General features: G+C 44.3%; 1 protein-coding gene across 1 annotated transcript in view; it reads left to right on the forward strand.

Moving 5' to 3' along the window:
* Positions 1-21,365, forward strand: part of LOC119166842 (neural cell adhesion molecule 1) — a 125,867-nt gene that overhangs the window by 67,362 nt on the left and 37,140 nt on the right. Inside the window, exon 2 of the mRNA XM_075891440.1 lies at positions 10,166-10,513. Coding sequence (XP_075747555.1) covers positions 10,166-10,513 — 348 coding nt within the window. The remainder of the gene's footprint in view (positions 1-10,165; positions 10,514-21,365) is intronic.

Below are 21,365 nucleotides of genomic sequence, written 5' to 3' on the forward strand. Positions count from 1 at the left end.
TCAGTCAGGTGGCGTATAACCTCTGCTATCTCTAGCACCAGCTGCTCGTGTGGTCCACGGCGTAAGGCTGATAGTAGAGACTGCAGTGCCGCCTTCGAGTCGCAGAAAATAGTCCACTTGCGTGTAGGTTGATCAACTACAAACTCCAACGCGGCACGAAGTGCTGCCGATTTTGCTGCCGTTGATGTTGTTGCGTGAGATGTCTTGAATTTAATTGTCGTGGCCAACCTTGGTATCACTACTGCTCCTGTAGAGCTGTCCGGCTGAACCGATCCGTCAGTGTATATATGTGTGGAGTCTTGATATTTCTCATGCAAGAGAAGTAGTGTGTGCTGTTTAAGAGCCGGTGACGACAAATTGGCCTTTTTATGGACGCCAGGTATGTTAATATTAATCATTGGTTGTGCGACGCACCATGGCAGAGCCACAGGTCTAGCGGCAGGAGAGAACGAAGTTGGGATTGACTCACCATGTGCGGTCACTGTTTTGCAGTAAGATGTGCATGGTCGGACCACTGGTAGAGAGGCTAGGTGATGCCGAGGGGTTCGAGCAAGGTGTCGTATATGTGTCCTCAGCACTTCCACATTAATGTGGGTCTTGATGAGGTTGTCCCTTGTGATGGCGATAGTTGCCGCTGTTGACGCACTTTGGGGCAAGCCTAAACATATCCGGAGTCCTTGAGCCTGGACACTTTGAAGCATTCGTATGCTTGTTTTACTTGCGTTAGTTAACACAGGTAGGCTGTACCGAAGGAATCCAAGGAAAAGAATCCTGTATAGTCGCCACATAGCAGTTGTGGACATTCCCCAGTTCTTTCCAGCAAAGAACTTGAACAAATGAGAGATGCCTGTCAATCGCCTTTTCATGTATGATACATGTGAGCTCCATGAGAGGTTTCTGTCAATTATAACACCTAGGAACTTGTATGATCGGAGGTGACGTATCTTTTCGCTGTTTATCAGAACGCTGTAGTTCTGCATTGGTTTGCGCGTAAATGCCACAAGTGCACATTTTTCAGAGGAAATTTCCAGACCTCGTTGACGGAGGTAAAAAGCAACTTGAGTGGCAGCTTTCTGAATTCGTGCTCGCAGCTGTAGACGTGTTACTGCAGACGCCCAAACGCAGATGTCGTCCGCGTACATTGACAATCTGACAGTACTTGGCAGATGCTCATTGAGAGCTATTAGCGTCAGGTTGAATAGTACAGGGATAAGTATGCCACCCTGAGGAATACCACGGTGGCTGTAATGTAGCGAAGTGTCACCATCCTCGGTTCTCACGAAAAAGGATCGCTCAGAGAGATAGCTGCGTAGCCATTGAAACATCCGACCAGATGATCAATTATGAATTGTTGTTTGGGGCTAGATGGGCCTCCAGGCCACCCTCTCATTATGCAAATCAAATAGTGAGACGCTTGGTGCTGTTTAACGTTTATGCAATGCAACACCAGATGGGTTAAGCTGACTACTCGCACTATACAAGTAACTCTTACCGTGTCTTTTAAAGTTGTTCTGCATACCATTCCTTGTCCGGTGGACCAAAAACTTGGTAGGGTATGCGCCACACGAATGGAGAAGCCTCACTACCGAAAAAAAAAGAAATATGGCTTATTCGCGAGAGAGAATACATATCGGTGGTGCAAAAAACTATCATCATCTTGAGCACAATAACTCGGCCGGCAGGTGCTCTCTTCGCCCTTCTGACTCATGACTCTCAAAATGACTCTTCGCCCTCGCCCTCATCACTCTAAAAACAAGTGGCCAGATTCGCCCGGCGTGGGAGGCAGTAACTGGAATGGGAAGGAGAGCGAGTACGAAGGGGAAAGAGGACAGCAGGAGAAATAAGAAGAAAGGTAGAAAGAACAAGGAAAAGAGAAGTTCAAAGAAACAAAAAACATAAAAGTAATAAAGTACATAGAAATCAAAGGAGAAAAAAACAGAATGAAGCAGACATTAAAAAGAGATAAAAACAGAGAGAAAGACAAAAAGAGATAAAATGTTCACTCACAATCAACAACGCCAACAACAGAACTTTTGTTCAACGATTTTTTAAAGACCAACGCGTCACGAGAAGTGTGCTCGCTACCCAGTCAAACTGACTTGCCATTCTTTTGAGCGGACTTTTCTTTTCGGTTGTATGTTTCGTGGTACGCTGAAAAGACGCGTAGCACGAAATGATAAGAAGTGGGCGAAATCCGACAGGATCTGTTGCTGATACATCAGGATGCACTAGAATATTCAGCGGGAGTCTTTCTGCAAGTTATTTTTTTCAGAAAGGCGTCGACGATCTATTCCAATCGCGTAGAGTCAACAAAATCTCAAAAGAAACGCAGAATCAAGGAAGTTGTTGCTTTTCAATGTTAGAATTGAGTAGGAAAAAAGCTAATAGCACAACTCGAGGAAGGTAAAAAAAATAAAGATGAACGGCTTCTGGGGAGAAGAAAAAAGCAGCTCTCGAATACATATGTGGCCTAACGGGATACCGAAAGCGCGTACGCTAACTTTTAGGCAAGAGGCATCGAATGGCGAGAAAATAAGCTTTAGTTCCGCCTGACCCTTCCTACGTGAAGTGATCATACCGGACTCAACGACGTGGTGTAGAAGGCAAGCTACGTCATCTGGACTTAAGGCCACTAACACAAACCTTTGTCCTGGGGCCTTGGCTGATGGTATCACAAACAAGCAAGACCACGAAAGCTCCCTTGTGCTCCTTGAGGACCACCGGACTTCAAGAGCGCCTTTGAACGAACATTGCGAGACAGTACTGTGTAGCCTCAAGCTGACTATTTATACATCTCTTCCTTGCTCTTTTTCTCCATCTCTGTCTTTTCTACAATTTCCCTTTTGCCCCACGCTGAGTGAGGGTAGCCAACACAGCCAAAGCTTAGTCTCTGCCTTTTCACCCCATTTCTCTCCTCTACGTCAAGCACTATGCCATTACATTTCATCAAAGTTTATTTTTATTGTCTCGTTTTCCTCTCGTATTAATCCTTCTGTCTCATTTTTTTACTTTTCAGCTTAAGTTGTGCTTGTGCTGAAATGTTCTGCACAAGATACTTTCCTTTTCTCTGATGCCTGACAAATTTCTTGTGTTTATCATTTTTATTACTGTCGCTGCCAGCTGGAAACGGCTCTCGTCCAAACAACCCAGATTGTCCAGAATGCTGTTGTAACGAACTATATTCCTTCGATGGCTGCTGTGAGAAAACTGTACATCTTTTCTAAAGCACAAGTCAGAACGAATGCTTGTGCAAAATGTAGAAAAAAATCACAGCATGTCCATGAGTTGAATGCTAACGAGTGGGGCGAAGCGAACGGATAGACGCATGGACGTACGTACGGATTGACGCACGAATGGACGCATGGATGGACGCACGAACTGATGGACGCTTTCACTCCGCTGATATGTTGTGTGACCGTTTTTATTGACATGCAATGCAATGCAACTGGCTACTGTGACTACTACGACTAGGACGACACGGGGCATATGACCTACAACGTCAGGGGCTTCGCCCCTAAAACCAAGCCCGTATTTGTTTTCTTGTTTAATTACCCGATGGCGTTATTAGCCTAATTTTCAGAAAACGTGCCCGAAAAAAAAAAAGTGGGAGAACAAGGAGAAGAACAGCACAAGTGCATTGTTGTGGAAGTTCCGACTGTTGAGCAAGTTCTTTTCTTCCTTGTCCACGTTTTTTCACGCACGTTTCCTAATACTGGAATACCAGTTTACACAAGAGTCTATTCTGAGTTAAATTAGAAAAAAATACGCTGTCCCGCTTATTGTGAAAAAAAAAAAAAACAAGAACGCCCGTATCCGCAACCTCCGCCGCTGATCTGGCGGCTACTGCATTCCCACGCAATAAACTCTACATGAGAGACCGATAATATGCGTGATTACTTATGAAATTTTAAATTTATACAAATATTGATTTTTATACAAAGATAAGTGTATCAAAACAGGCCACGACACCGGTAGATCAAAACATAAACTTACAGCAATGCTTCTAGTGCAGCATACAAAACGAGAAATTCGCATACAATTGATAGATTTTAGAACCACTTCGTCGGTTATTGGCTCTCTCCCTGTCAGGTGACTGCCATAACACGCCTAAGATACATGTCTCAAAAACAGATACACTGCTGACAATGTATAAACGAAATACTAATAATTCATTTGCACAGAAAGAATAACCATATAATTACTCCATCGTAAGTCTTCCGCTTTTGTCCTCGCCTACAGAGAAATAGTTCTCTCTCTCTCTCTTCGGGCATACGTTCATGTCCATGTATGCATGCGTACTGGTCTCTCCTTTTCTCTCTCTCTCTTTCTTTCTCTCTGTGTGTGTGTGTGCGTGTGTGTGCGTGTGCGTGTGCGTGTGCGTGCGTGTGTGTGTGTGCGTGTGCGTGCATGCGTGTGTGTGTGTGTGCGTGCGTGCGTGTGTGTGTGTGTGTGTGTGTGTGTGTGTGTGTGTGTGTGTGTGTGTGTGTGTGTGTGTGTGTGTGTGTGTAAGTATATAAGAATACCATGCCGACTTCTCCCTGCGTCTGCGCTAGTGATTATGATGTATCGCTTTGCGGGGGACGCTGGTTTGATTCCCTGATGCGGCAGTCACATTTCGATAGAGAGTAAAGTTCAGTAACAACACTCTTTATATTTAGGAGCACGTTCAAAAAATACAGGTGAGCAAAATTACCCCCGAGTGAGTGCACCGGTACAATGTGCTTCGTAATTTCGTATCGTAATTTCGGCGCGTAAAACCTCTAAAATTAACAATGTGTTGTTTGGGCACTCCTTCATAAAGGTTATGCGTCCTCTCTCTTGTTCATCGCCAAGGTATCTATGCGTTCGTTAACCTAACCAAAGGCATAGTGTTGCTAAAACCACACTTAGGCTGCTTCTGCAATGTCATGGAGCCATATTTATTGTATATGTTGCAATGCGGTGACACTGTGCTAACTCTAAGCAAAATGCGGAAATGCTGAATAGGTCAAAAATAGTCCACGTGTCTGTCAAGTTGATCTTCGGTTCACAAATAGCGCATGTTCTTTTTGCTTCATAGTACGCTACATGCACAGGCAGTCGATGCACCAATACTCACTCCATACTGCAAGCTAATGCACCGATGAATTCAATGTGAATTACGGCAGTACTAAACGTGACGTGGACCTTGCGTACTTCATTATTACAGTTAGCTATAGTCTAGGCGTATGACAAAGAAGGTTCTATGGAGCAAACTACCTGAACTGAAAGAGAGAGAAAAAAAGACAGAAGAAGGCTGTTGGATTATTGTGAGGGTGCATGGCAATGCTTTTCGCAGCTGATAGAGTTTTTTTTCCTACAACGTGTGCAAATAATACGTGCCCCATTGTCCTTCTGTTTGCGAAACAGGCAGTAAAAACCCTCACGCTGCATGAGAGCAATCTCCGCGCGCTATTGTTCCGCCAGAAAATGGCCTAAAAAGACAGTGCTAGATGAGAGCGGAGATCCGAAATTATTAGGCGGCCGTACATCTGCATGCTAAATATATTCCTCTCCAGAAGTTCCGGCACCACCAGCCCCGACTGTCGGATTAATTAAAAGAGCCCTCGGAAATTGTGGGCGCCCTTCTGTGCACACGCGGTCTGCAGCACTCTGGTTCAGCTGGCCTCGGCGAGACAGAAGTAGTACGGCTATACACGGAGCAGCAGAAAGGAGCCGGCTCGTAAAACTCGGGTGATAAATTATCTCTAATGTGGCGCATGATGGTCGACCCTTGTGCAGTATCCCAAAGGCACGGCCTGTTTTGCTGCGACCTCCCCCTCCCTCTTCTATTTATTCCGCCCTTTCTGGCACTCAGCGCTCGGTTGGAGAGTGCATGGGTACGAAAAAGGGCAGTGCGGCTCAGGCGATGGTGCGTATCGAAAGGGTAAAACTGGAACTATATAGCAGAATCTGAAGGGCGAAACAGTAAAGATCGTAGTTTGAAAGGTTGCCGTGTGCAGTGAAATAGTTGATGCTGGCTAAATAGAAAACACTGCGATCTATTTGTTCCGAGGTTACGGATGGGAGCCATTATTTACGAATCTGCCAGAACTAAACCACATAGTCGAAAAGTTTCGGGTGAACTGGAGACCAAATCTACTGGAGAAAACAGTGAGCTACAGAGATGAGCGAGCCTCTGTGACAGCGTTCGTCTTGGGATTCCTTTCTACATGACTGTGTCTGCCGTTTTTCGTGCCAGTTCGAAGCAGAAAAATAGGAGTAAAAGCATACGACTATGTCAAAAGCTGATGGTTCAATAATCTGCCTGATTGGTTCGTGAAGCTTGAGTTAAGAAAGCGCTTTTGAATGTCGCAGCAAAGTCATTGATTCGACTTAGCTGTTACGACATTCCGTAAAGTTACGTATGTCCTTGAAGCCACCCAAGAAATGCAAGATACACAACAGTGAAGGCATTCACCTGTATTAAAAATGTCATTTTTTGTCTAAAACAGAGCAGCAGAAGTGTTGCAAACATACGTAAATTGTGAATAAACACCCCAACAAATACAGTATGGGTATGAAAGTGTGTGAAGCACATTATGTAGACTTGATGCCTTCAGGGAGCATGCGAGAGAGTAACGGTCAGCTGCCAGCTAGTTCTAAGATCGTGCGATACTTCACGCTAACAGGCAAAAATAGGGTGGTACACTCGTCGTGGTGGCTTCTGGCGGCGTTGAGCGACGCTCCTACGCTAAAGTGGACGGAGGCGTGACCGCCGCCACAGCTTCATGGTAGAGCACCGAACGCGTTATTCGATGCTATCAGGCTCGGTTATACCCACGCCGAAGTATCTTATATACCCTTTTTCTTTCTTCACATTTACGTTATGATCACTTCGAATAACGTCCCCTATACTTTCCTTGGCGACACTGCCTGTTAATTCTCATTAACATCAGTGATAATGTGACAATTTCAATTAGGTACGTATATTATGATCAAATAGGCAAAGACATGGATAAAATACAATTTTCTTCTCTCCCCCACAACTTTCAACGATGACACGATCCGCGGCACATAAATGTAATTCTGAATGGCTTTTGGAAGTGATTTTTCTGCCCCTATGTAACATGTATGTCTCGTTAATAGTTTAGGCACTGCGCCACGCTCCCGACCGGGTTGCAGAAGTTAGGTGCCTTTTCTCATCTTCTAACCACTAAAACAGCACCATAGTTATGAACATCCTCATAAGGAAAAGCATCAAGAAAGTTCTTGGCATTCCTATGCGCACAAGCATTGAGAGCCTTATGAAACTTGGAGTCCACAACACACTTGAAGAAGTTATCGAGGCTCAACAAATGGCACAGGTTGCCAGGCTTTCAATCACACCAGCGGGGAAAAATATTCTGGTTGACACAGGGGTCAACCCCCTGACGCTCGAAGTGCGAAATACGCCCCTTGATGAATATATACGCTCTCACATCCAAGTGCATCCCCTTCCACAAAACATGGATCAACAGTACAACGTGGGCAGGCGTGTTGCTCGAGCCTCTTCCATTTTAGCTCAAGCTCACAACCACTCGACTGTTTCATGATTCGTTGATGCCACCCAGTACGGCGCTTCCGCTCACTTTGCAGTAGTATCCGTAGATACTAAGGGTCACATTTTATCCTCAGCATCGGTTCGAACCACTCCTTCTTAGAAAGCAGAACAGATGGCCATTGTACTAGCTCTCCTTGATCCACAAAGGACTGATATTTATGCGGACTCTAAATCCGCTGCTATGGCCATTGCTTCTGGTTTCGTGTGCAAGGAAGTTTTTAGAACTCTCGCTCACAAAGGACTCGCCTACCGCACTATTATTTCGTTCCCTGCTCACCTTGGCTTGAAGGTCGGGGGCCTACCCAATGTCAACGAGATGGCCCACTCAAAAATGCGAGGCTTCACGTAGTAAGCCGCGCCGGGACTAGTACTTCTTAGACAGAGGAATCATCCCCCAACCTTCATTTTAGGAATATTATGAATACCGTCAACGAAATCACGAAGCACTATATATAAGGCCATAGGTATTTTCTATTGCCACACGAAAAGTTGTCTAGGCCACAGGCAATCTCTCTTCGCATGCTTCAGACGGGAACATACCCTTACAGCCTCGTAACCTATAGCCATTACTCCGATATTTCAGAACTTTGTCCGGACTGCGCAATCGTAGTGATTTTAGCCACATGCTCTGGAGGTGCCCCTATTTGCAAGGAAAAAATGAAAAATCTTCTGAAAATTTCTTTCATTTAATGCTCAGAGGTCCGGTTCTCATACAAGTCAAGACTGAACAGAAGGCCCACGATGCGACGGTGAGGCTATTCCTCCCCGTGTCTACGTGGGAGCGGCCCGTGATCCTACCCCTATAAAACGGGGTGGAATCCTTCAGGGCCCCAATAAAGTTTTCTATCCATCCATCCGTCATAACTATGAACCAACAGCGACTCGCCCAACTGTCAGTGTTAATAAATATGTCTCAAATAGTTCTTTACGTGTGTTGCTGTACAAAATGCCCCTCTGAATAAAAACGAGCCACACTTTTTCTGAGAAAGAAAATATCTGACGGCTAGCGAGGACTATTTGTGCTTGATATAAATGGCTCTACCTGAAATACTGCGCCAACGTAGCTTGCTTATGGAACTTTGCATGGACGTTACGTTTAGGTCAGAGCACTTATATTAGAAATTTATAATCACCATGATGTTACATACGTATATGCATGGCACTGTTTGTCATTTAGAATTTAAAAAAAAATGTGCCACTAACACTAAAAAATGTCCTTTCTTTTGAGCACGGCTTACTTTCTTTTTTGAATTCTACAACAAGGAAATTACAGTATTTACTTCATACACCAACAAAAGTAGTAGATCAACACTTGTAGACTGTCGTTCATTTTTTTACCATAGAAAAAGCAGCATTCTTATTTCTGTTAGTGTTAGTATTGATCCAAAATCCCTTAAGGTATAGCTTGGTAGGGAGTCAAGAAAACGAAAGGGAAGTGCTACAATCGTAACATATGGTAAACAATTTCCCTACGCTTCAGATCGAATCAATCAGCAGTCTTTCTGGAAAAGTTGTGCAAACGAGAAGTTTGTGACCACAATATATGATTGATATAAGTAATTTAACATCAGGGTTTAACGTTTCAAAGCACCCCTGTGTCACGAGCGAGCCTCCGAACCCGCGAATGACCGGATGCTGAAACTGCTTCCAGATGTTGACTCCTCCCCTTCCCCGCTCGGCACAAACGAGCCACCGTCATTTCCCCCGGCCGTTCGGCCGCCGCCTCCATCCGAACAGGAATAAACTTGTTTTTAACCGTTCGAGGCTGTCTGAGCTTTTTGGACTACCGCGACCTACGCGTACGTCTATGGGCCGACGACAACACCGGACATAACAAAAACCAAACTTAATTTACGAATTTTTTCATATGCACTATATGACTATGCGCAAGGAAACTCTTGAGTATATAGACCAATGAAGCGAGCGTCATAATGTTACCTTGTAAACTTTCATATTCACCCTGTGCTTCGTGTAAAGTGCCTGGTGATATTATTGTTCGCTTTTTGATTCGCTCTAATATCCAACACTACCTTTCCTATACACTTGTGACGAATGAAGTCGTCTAAAGCTAGGGAGAAAAGGGGAAATGTCCACCGTAGTGGTATAGTATATATAGTTACGGTGCTTGGCTGCTGACCCAAAATTTGTGGGTTCGATCCGACCATGGCCGCCGCATTGCAATAAAGGCGAAATGCTACAGACCTGCATAATGTGTTATGCCAGTGCGCGTAAAAAAAAAAAAAAACATCACATCGTCAAATTTTCGGAGCCCACGCCCCAACTAAAGGGCATGCATGATCACTCTACAGCGATTTCGGTTGATCCCTGTCAAGATATGCGCGCGGAATGTTTGCAGGGATTCGCAGTCGGCTTACACATTCCTAATTGTGTTCTAATCGCGAAGTTTTCCTTGGGACCTCGGAAAGCACGAAGGATGCTTCGTTCGCTGTAGAGGCTGCGATTTCTTACGCGAGCATTTTGTCAAGCCGAAATGTTGATTGAAACTGACCTTTTTTTGTATGTTCATATCTCTTTACATATTATTGTAAACAATCCCCCAAAAAAGAAATCACATCTTGTTCTGCTTGTTTTTCAACGCCGCAGGGGGTGCTGCTGACCCCACAGTGGTGACGAGTCGGGTGGGTGGTGACGCTGCACTTCCGTGCCAGCTCCGACACGTCACGACAGACTCTTGGGCCGTGTCCGTGTCGTGGTTCAAGCGTGGCCTCTCCGTGCCCGTCTACACGGTCGACATGGGCTCGGAGAACTTCCAGCAGGCCAGGCACCGACCGGCACACCTATGGGCCGGACGCGCCTATTTCTCGTCGGCCGACGAACCGGCGCTGCTCATAATTGGAGACGTCACTGCTGCGGACGCCGGACTGTACGTGTGCTCGGCATTTTTTGCCAATGGCAGTGAGCGTAATTCCACGGTCCGCTTCGTCGTAGTTGGTATGTATCATTTCTCTCTTAGTGCTACTGATATACATCCTTTCATTGATCTCCGTGGTTTCATTGTTTGTGCGACCATGTCTGTGATGTAAAGGGATATGCAAATAATATCTGGTGTTTTCTGCGTCGAAACCACAGTATGTCTATGAAATCCACTACAAATGCAGGCTCCGAAAATACCGAGCACCTCTTCTTCTTTAACGTTCATTGACATAGCACAGTACGGGGGCTTCCAACTGCGTTATGTGGAGGAAAGGTGATTGATTGATGGATTGATTGATTGACTGATTGATTGATTGATTGATATGTGGGGTTTAACGTCCCGAAACCACCATATGATTATGAGAGACGCCGTACTGGAGGGCTCCGGAAATTTAGAACGCCTGGGGTTCTTTAACGTGCACCCAAATCTGAGCACATGGGCCTACAGCATTTCAGCCTCCATCGCAAATGCAGCCGCCACCGCAGCCGGGATACGAACCCGCGACCCGTGGGTAGACGAAAGGTGGAAATGAATTATTCCTATCACTCATTGTTTTGTGAATAGGTTATAATAAATGTCTCTACTTCCTGCTTTAACAATCACTTTTCGTAGGGGCCGAGCAATATGGCACTCCCAGCTTTGTGAAAAGCCTAATAAATTAAGCACACTGCCGCTTAATGATCGCCAAGAATGGCCATTCAAGCGGTGATCATACTCGATTTTTATTGTAGTGTTGCGCATATGGACGAAGACCACGAATACTTGCCGTTCCAAGTTTGAAAGGAAAAGAAGGATCAGGAGGATCTCTATCTAGTCGGCCACTTCTGAGCTCACCCTCACAAACTCATAAACAGTCCCTTCAGTTTTTGACGGCCTCCTTCAAGCGTAAAAATAGCAAAAGAAGACGTGTATTTACGTAGCCTAATAAGCGTGCTGGTATACACGGCTAACACAGATATAGCGTGGTCAGTAGTTATTACAAAACAGGTTTAAGTGCATAACTAAAGACGAAAGTAATAAAGAGAACTTGACAAACTGCGTAAGAGTCGACAGCTGTGTATGCATTGCACTTCTATTCTAAACGACGGTTTGGACTGTGCTTTCTTAGAGCGCATCTATTTGAGAAGACACTTCGTGTAACACATTGAAAATAACCCCGCTGCGTTTCCGACGTAGGAAGGAAGGAAGCTTCGGGAAGGTAGATTGACAAAGAGGAATGAAGATTATCCAAGCACAGGCTCGGTTGGCTACCCTACACGTGGTGTGGGAGAAAGGAGTATTAGTTGATAAGATAGATATGAGTGAAACAAAGAAGATAGAAACAGTCAGCGTGAACACACGAAACACGGTCGCACACCGGTAATCATAAATCTTTTTCAGCTTGGTCGACTTCAGGTATTACAATGGGCTTCCGTGGCCCTATGCACGTATACTCAACTGTGGACCAATCTCCCAGGATATAGTTTTTGGGAACTTTTTTGGCATCAGAGAAATGAAGTTGAGCTTTCAGAACACGTAGTTGAGTTTGATAGGATGGGTATGGGTATGCATTATGCTCACTCGTCTCCTCGCAGCCATGTAAGCTGCAGTATGCGCTCGTGGAATTTCCATTCAGAAATAAATATGCATTGTAGATGACACAGCAAACAGCATGCGACAAAGCCAAGTTCAGTCATATTGCTTACGTCAAGCGTTTAGCTTCTTAAAAATCAATATGAGAGCACTCATTTTGAATATTTTGATTTCTTTACATGCAGCACGTGAAGGGTTGACCGAAGCTTTGCATAATTATGCTGATGTCATCAACGGTGAGAGTCTATAAAACGAGGTGTTTGAGCGCGTGAAAAAGACAACTATGTAGACAATGACGACATAAAAGCAAGAATTTATTATGAAATTAAGCAAGACAAACTCAAATAGTATCTCGTCAACTGTTTCTTTAAGATACCCAGGCTTCACGTTATTGTGCAAAATGTGATTTTTATAAATGTATTGAAAACTCGAATGTCCTATTAGGAGGAGGAGGTGTTTGTGCTGCAGACAGTTCTCGCCTTGCGAAGGTTGCCCACGACTGCTTCTCGCGAGTGCTATTTCTATTTAACGCGGTGCAGTTGGAAGTGTTCCATATCTGGAAAGAATTCGTCGCGCGTCATGTATCACATTCCCTCATTTATAATTTATTGCTCGGTGTCGCGTTGAAACTTTAAAGGTGCCGAAGCAGCTCTTTGTTAAATGGCCAATGTCCGCGTCCGAACGTCAACGTCAACACAACCTGAGCACAACGTCACACGTGCTTTAGCGTGGGGCCCTGTTGCGTTTTACGCCCCCCCCCCCCCCCCATCAATATTTTGCGATCTGCACTCCACAATCAGCTCTCGTCGTTTGCAGCTCATTTTCTTTTATTTTTTACGTCATCAAGCTCTTATGATGCTTTGGCACGAAAATCGAAAATTCCAATGTTAACTTCGAGTTTCATCGAGCCATAGTGTTTGTCGGCGTACGCTATGCTGTGAAGACGTCTCGGGAACGTTTAAGAATTCAGAGCTACAGTGAGCGCCATGTGTGCTCTCTGCAAAGGTGATGGAGCGATGAAGTTGCTAGGTGATTAAAGTTTGGGTAAGCACTCCGGAATCGCCCATCATCAAAGCGCTTCCTCACCGCAATGTTTCAAGTCAGTTTGAACGAAGAACGTGACTGCTTCATTAATGATATATACAATAACGTAAAAAAAACACGCAAGAACAGCACAAGTGTAAGAATTAGCTATTGCATGAATTATGTCCTACCATCTATTATTAAAGAAAAAGAGTAATTTGACTCGCTTTTCCAAGTCCTGACTTGTCACGTATATGACTTTCTTCAAAATGACATGTGAATTATCTTCGGATATCCTTATACTCTTTTTCGAGAGTCATGTGACCGAGAAAAAGAGTTCAAGTGTCTTTTTAAGGAGAGTCATATATGCGCAAAGTACTCTCTGAACAGAGTAACACATAGCCATTCTTCTTTTTCTTTTTCTAAGTGTAGCCCATCAGTCTGTTCTTTTGAGCACCTGTGTGCTCTAAATAGCGAGGTCGACAGTCAATGACATAGAACATGTTTAGTAGTCTGGTCGTAACTAAACAAGGTTGTTCATACCCTGCTTTCATAACTCGAATTCAGTTGCATGGTAAGATATGTTTTGGTCTGCCACGTGATAGAAAATTGGTTCAAATACGCTCGAGTCCAACGACGCCAGTCGCGAACACAGGAGTCGGTTCTCTTTCATAGCCCGAGAGATGATTATGACCAGTTAACAGATATAGCGACCCTTTACTTGATGCAAACGCGATGCAAGAATTCTTCGTCGTATGTTAAGCACGTCGGCTTCTGTGCCACATTAATGGGCTGATCGGCGCAAGTGCTTTCCAGGCACATTTAGTCTGACGGTTGGTTCTACGCAAGCACGATGGAAGTAATTGCTTCGGCCAGCTCGTTAACCTAGGTAATGATAATTGGTCCAAGCCATTCGAGCATGACGTTGCACAAATTGTGGAATATCTGGTTCACGTCGGTATCATTCGTTGATGGGTGAGCAACAAACCAAGATGACGAGCCAGAAAATACACGCATCCAGTGTATTGATTGGGTATTGATCTTCATGGAGCTATCTAAAGACGCTTGCTACAAAACGATTGGTAATAACACATTTTTAGTTGTGCTTGAAACCAGTGTTCGGTGGCCTTCTGTCGAGTACCATTCGGGAAGAGGGAAAAAGTAGCAATTCGATTCGATGAACAACGTGTTTGTGACTGAGTGAGTGAGTGAGTGAGTGAGCGAGTGGGCGGGCGGGAGAGCGGGCGGCGAGGAGGTTGCTAAAAGATAAAATACTAAGAAAGGAAGCGGGTTAGGGGGAGACAGAAGGTTAGGTGGGCAGATGAGATTAAGTTTGCGCGTACAAATTGGCAGCAGCAAGCACAGGACCGGGTTAACTGGCGGAACATGGGAGAGGCCTTTGTCCTGCAGTGGACGTAGTCAGGCTGATGATGATGATGATGATGATGATGATGATGATGATGATGATGATGAAAGTACTTTTCGCTGAAGAAAGCTAAACGATAAAAGATTGCCAGGCAACCTTGTAAAGGTAATGCCACAAAATATTGGCATTCTATGCGAAGAAGCGGCTAGGCTGTAACGGCCCACAGTGCGATGCGATGAAGTTTTTTCATAGTTTCTACTAAAAAAAAATTGGTCACAATGATATGGTAAATGGCACGTCGCATTACTGTAAGTTTGTAAAGAAACGCCAAGTTCTAAAGAACTTTTTTCTTGATCACGTCCTAAACGCAGCATTTTCCTGCTATTAGAAGAGTGCTTGCGAAGACCCTCAGCGCCCATAAAATTCTTCTAGCAGAAGAAACTAAGCTGTTGAGATTTTCGAAAAAGCAAGCAGAAACGTCCTTGAATGATGGAAGTCGAAAGCAAAGCATGGGGGACCTCAAGGCGAGTGAATATTTCATGCCTCGAGCGAGTTCTCTTACACGGCCATGCGAGAAAAACACCGATGCATAAATCAGGGTATAATGGCCTGATGTATTACTGTTGGGCTACAGTTTTTTTGCTGTTTTCATTCTTTTAACCGTCCATTCCTCTCTCTTTGTCATTCATTCATGTCTATTTTCACTTCTCTTAGGTTCAAAATTGTCATGGACCTATATCAATGTGTATAGGAGTTCTAACATCAAAGTGTACTACCTCGTTCAGCAGCTCGGCGTTTTGTTTTTTCGCAATATAGTCATTGTAGAGATACGCTGGGGCGTGTCACGGCGTTTTGCATTTACCTTTTTTGTTTCACATAATTTTTTTGCTTTGCATCAACATTCGAAAGGAGTGTCCAGAGACTCCTACGGTGAAGGACACAGATAAATAAGTTGGTAGAGTCAATAAAAGGGTCATAGAGAGGAGAATTTATCTTGTTTGTTCTAGATTCGGTAGCATGTTGAGCATGCGCAATGTTCGGGAGAATTTTACACTCTCTATTACATCTGATAACCAAGACCTGCTCCACATTTGGTAATGCATAAGGTTATATACCAACTATGACCAGACCTCTGGCGATACATGTACAGCCGAAGTGGGATAGACACGCACCAAATTACCGAGACGATTTCAATTCAATGTATTTCTCTTTACCTCGCCCCCTTTTTTTGTGTGTTACATGGCGATGCCCTAACTCGAGAACCGATGCACCATTTACTGCCCCGCCGCGGTGGTCTAGTGGCTAAGGTACTCGGCTGCTGACCCGCAGGTCGCGGGATCGAATCCGGGCTGCGGCGGCTGCATTTTCGATGGAGGCGGAAATGTTGTAGGCCCGTGTGGTCAGATTTGGGTGCACGTTAGAGAACCCCAGGTGGTCGAGATTTCCGGAGCCCTCCCCTACAGCGTCTCTCATAATCATATGGTGGTTTTGGGACGTTAAACCCCACATATCAATCGATGCACCATTTACTACGCGAAGATAGCACGCGATTACGTCCCAAACTTCGGCAAAACGTGACGTTTTGATGACGTCGCAACAATATCCCCTTGATAACGTCGGTCACGTACGTTCTTCTGCAACCTTTCCCGCCTCTCGTGGTTTGCTGAAGGTCCTCGTGCAACGAGCTGCTTAAGGCTTTGGCGTTAGTAGTAACAATTTAGAGAACTTTTGACAGTTCATTTCGAGTACATTGTACTCTACTGCAGCAGCCAGTTCTACCTCGTAGTGTCATCATCACCTCAGCTATGTAGTTTAGGTTGTACGAAAAAAGTTCGGTAAAGTAACAGACACATGCCCTAGGGAAACTTTTACATTGACTAATAACTTGCGTCAGCATCCTATATAAAAAAAAATTAGACAATAGGTCACTCAAATTGCAATGATGGTATGCACTCTTCAAAGGCACTATATAAAAATAAGAATGCAAACTAAAGCATCAATCATACCGCAAGAAATATTATTGCTACCCAGTAATAATGAGAACTAACGGACAATGTCGCCAAAGAAAGTATAGGGGATGTTATTTGTAGCAACTGTTATCTATATGTGAAAAAAAGAAAAGTGGACGAAAAGATAACTTGCCGCTGGCAGACACTCACTTCGCAACACTTGAATAGTGCCTCCGAGCCTCTGCCAACTGAGCTACCACGGCGGCCACCTGCCGTACACTTTATGGAGTTTGCTTGCGCACTCAAACGTGGGAGCGTCAGTCAGCGCCGCCGTAGCCATGACGCCGAGTGTGGAACACTTTTTCTGCCTGTTGGCTTCACGTACCAGGTGACCTTATTACGAGCTGGGAGCTTACCATAAAATCTCTTGAATACTACTTGAAGGCATCTAGTCTGCAGAATGAGACCATCGATATTTATGAAGAGCGACCTTTTAGAGCCTTTTAAAACACTTTTTGGGTAACTCCTACAAGCACACTTGCTGGGTATCCACTACGCCATAAATAATCATAACATTTTGTAGTATATAAGACAGCAATCTTTATGCTATCCTTTGTCATTCTTCGGAGAAGTGTCCGATTCACTACCCAATCACTAGGAATTTTGTGAACGTTTTTATGCAGCGCCTGATGATGATGAAGAATCATGTCTCAAGTGGGTATGCGCCATAATTATTAGGTGATCAAGAACAAGTTTTCTAATAGGTTGGAGCATCGGATGTCCCACTTGTTACGCAATTCGCTTTGTGTGACACACGTTTGTTCCTCTGATGTTCTAAAACGCTTCATTACTCACAATAACACCACTCATTACCCGACATCAGGCATTTTTAAGGCCAATTCAGAAACAATGTCCAAGCACTGGCATGGCTCAGCGGTAGAATATTGGGCTGACACGCAGTGAACCCCGACTCGATTCCCATTGTGCCCTTGGTGTTTTTATTTCTCGCGATACAGGTTACGGACACCGGCGTTGGCGGACAGCTATGGCGACGCGCGTGACCCGTGTTTTGACTTATAACAGCTTCTACTGTAAAACTTAATCTGTCTGATTATCGTGCTGCTACAAAAGTGTAGTTAGCTGCCCTCTATTAGTTAGACTCTTTAACTAGCAACCTGGAAAATATACTTCCGCGCCGTTCAATTTTGTGCTGTTCTCGTAATGAGGCTCATTTAAGTTTTCAGCCGTCACTTTCTTTTGCGCCTCTGGGCACTATTTGCGTAAAATGAGCGTGTGTATTGACACCCGTTTATGTTATCGATTTCCATTTTTTTATCAAACTACAAGCATTCAATATTTTTCCTGTTTCTATTTCTTCCGTTAGTCGATTCTTTGTTAATAATTCCCTGTAGGGTGTTTGAAGTAGAGTACCGCCAGCAAAAGAAAGAATGGAGCCTAATTAAAAGCTGCACAAACTTCTTAAACAGGCTTCAGCGTGAGCGAGGATAATTAGTGTTTGGGCGTACGTGACCTACCTTATTATTGGAAACACACAACTGCCATGCTTCTTTCATATTTTGAAAGACGACACTGTGGTTCGGGCTACACTTTATTTGGCACCGTATATCTATATTCTAAGGGAACTACAAGCACAACATAAATGATGACAAGTTTTAATTTTGGCTTCGGGTTGTGACGTGCACAGCACATATGATTGGTTGAACACTCTCCAAAGCACGTCGTTAAATTACCGTTTGTTGGCGCTGAAAGACATACTGAAATTTATCATGTCGAATTGATGATGTGATCACCCGGTGCGTCATAGCTGATGGACACAAATTTAGATCACCCTGAACGTGCAGCTGAACGCAAATTGCATTTCGCTCTGATTCAAGTGGAGCCAGAGCAAATGATAAAATTCCAAACTAATTACTCGGACTTCGCAGGCCATTACGAGGCTGCTACGTCGATTACCTATATTAATTTAATGCTATTAAATGAGAACTAATGCATGAGAAAGTCTCTCTTATACGTACTCTATCAATGAGAGAAAGTTGCGAAAATAAATCAAAAGGAGGCTATTCAGAGTGCAGAAGACGACAAATGAAACTCATTCAGATGACTACTTTGAAGCAGCGTTCACAGATTCTTCACCAGTTGCGCTCGACTCAAAGTGAATGTTGAACAAGTTATGAGCAAGAAAGCCAACGGCGTGAATTAATGGACATTAATGTGTGTTATACAAGTTATAAACACCAATGAAACATGGAATTTTCAAACGCCAATGAAAATAAATTTCACCGATTGTGTTTCGAGAAAATCAACAGTATTTGCAAATGTGTTCTGTAAACTCACAGCAGAAGTGCGCTAGGCTATCAATGGAATCGAATGTAGAAATGTGGCTGAAATCTTATGAGCTGCAGAGAATGACATTGTTAAAAATTCTTTAAAAGGTTTGCAAGCGTGCTGACGACGTCGAACACACAACCTCACGTTGTCTTCATGCGAAGCGCTTGTGGCTGGTTCGCCTCCGATATAACACCACGACGAAGTATTCTGCTAATCGCGTAGTCGTTTATTCGTATAAATCGGTGGGGACTCCGTAATAGTTGGCCTTATAATTTAACTAAGCTTTTGTGTAAATATTGACAGGTGCGATCTTTGAAACCGGAAAAGTTTATATAAACTCAAATTATTAGGACTAACGTAAAAATATTACGAGCAAAAGGATAGGAAACGCCTTTTGCTGTAAATGTATGACAAAAATGTGACGAAAGTATAGAGTGGACAAAAGGATAACATGCTGCTAGCAGGAACCGACCCTGCAATCTTCGTATTACGCGTCCGATGCTTGAGCTCCAGTGCCGTTTATGCACCCCGTCCCCTTCGTTGGGTATATTTCCACATCTGCACCTGACAGTCTATGTCAGTGCTGTGCGTTCATTCCCTTAGTTGATACTGCAGCCCACCTATTGTTCAGCCACCGCGGTGGCTGAATAGATATATGCGGCTCTGAGATTCTGACCTGAAAAATACGGGCGTTATTCCAACCACGGTGGCCACATTTCGCTATACCAGAGCGTACCAAAGCCGTTTTCTGCCAGGCACCCTGCGTCATTAGCAACATCACAAAACTTCGGAAGTGAAATCCGCATGAAAATGGTCAGCAATGGCGGTATGAACAGATTCGCATTGTGTCGGCAGAGCCAAACTACTGCTCGACGGAATAAAGTGCATGCAGCCTGCACTGCAGCTTGGTTCAATAAACTTACTTTGAGGATACACAAAGAGTGGACCAGCATGTAACTGCAGGGTGTGAAATATACCGCACGTGCGCTTTATTTCAGAACTATATATATATATATATATATATATATATATATATATATATATATATATATATATATATATATATATATATATATACAGCCGGGGTTTTCACCAGCTGGAAAAGAATAAGGTGGTGAAAGCAAACATGTTATACAGAATTAAGACGGAAAAGACAGGCCGCGAAGGAAGCAAGAATAAAAGTGGGTGCAACAGAGAAGCAGATAGAAAATAAAGCGTAGTAACGGCCAGCTGGCGATAAAAATCGATGGTCAATGTCTCGCAGGATTGGTGGTGCGCGATGCACGCCCACCCGGCCAATGAGAGAAATAATAAAAGAAACAAGATTGAAAGGAAAAGCATAGGAGGCGCCGGTGTTGTGCACACCCTGCATCGCCTTTTCGTGAGGTGCTTTGATAAGCGCTGACGTATGTGCATCGGAGAGTCGTTGTATGGTTCTGCGCTTTCCGTCTGGGCTCAACGGCGTGGATGTAATCGGGCTAATGCAAGAAAACCAGCCGCCCACGCGTCCTCCTATATATACGACCACGACAAGAAAGGAATGCCGACAAGTAATGCCACGCAGTCGACCATGCTAGTCGACACGCTCTCGCCTTTCATTGGCGAAGTACGCGCGTTGCGCCTTATATATATTGCATAGCGACCGCCACTTCCTAGAGCGAAATATTTCCGGGGGGAACGGGATGACAGGTGTCGACGCGTGTAAAATAAGACGACTTCATTATCGTACACTCCGAGTGTGCGGGTGTTCTGTGCGAAGTAATATCCGGTCAAGCATTGAATACAACCTCTGGATTTTTATCTCGGCATATTAACTGTGGCCAGCAGCGTGTATTTGTGTTAGGTTACAGGAATACTGTTTCTTCTTTAGTGTCTTGCTCCTTTAAATTCTTGTTAACCGAGATAAGTTTTGTTCAGCCTTAAATTACACACGTGTGCCGTCATTCGCTCTCCGAAAAATTAAACAAAGCCGGAATATTGAACACGCTATGTGAGACCTGGGAACTTCGTTACTTCAACTTTCTCTCCTTGAATCAAATACAGTCAATCAAGAATCGAGGTCGCATTCATCAAGCTCTGTGTGTTTGCACTGAATTTCTAAATAAACGCTCTCATTTAAGCCCTCCCGTAGCACACGGCGACGCCTCCGAAATATACAAATTTCCTCAAAAAAGCCGAAAAGTGGGTGAAATGGTGTGCATTCATCGTTACTAAAGTCAGTGCATGCTCTCCAGTAATGATGATGATTTGATTGATTGATAAGTGGCGTTTAACGTAACGAAAACCACCATATGATTATGAGAGACGCCGTGATGTAGGGCTTCGGAAATTCCGACCACCTGGGGTTCTTTAGCGAGCAACCAAATCGGAGCACACGGGCCTACAGCATTTTTGCCTCCATTGAAAATGCTGCCGGTGCAGCCGGGATTCGATCCCGCGACCTGTGGGTCAGCAGCCAAGCAGTTAAGCCACTATACCACTGCGGCGGGGCCTCCAGTAATTATGAAAAAATATTGACTAGACGCCGTGTGCAGAGCAAAGAGGTGATTTTTTGCTCATCGAAGACACTGTGCTTATAATTTGACCCACCGCTGTGTATGCCTTGGGTGC

This window comes from Rhipicephalus microplus, chromosome 1 (genome assembly GCF_043290135.1).
Source record: "Rhipicephalus microplus isolate Deutch F79 chromosome 1, USDA_Rmic, whole genome shotgun sequence".
Taxonomy (NCBI): Eukaryota; Metazoa; Arthropoda; class Arachnida; order Ixodida; family Ixodidae; genus Rhipicephalus; species Rhipicephalus microplus.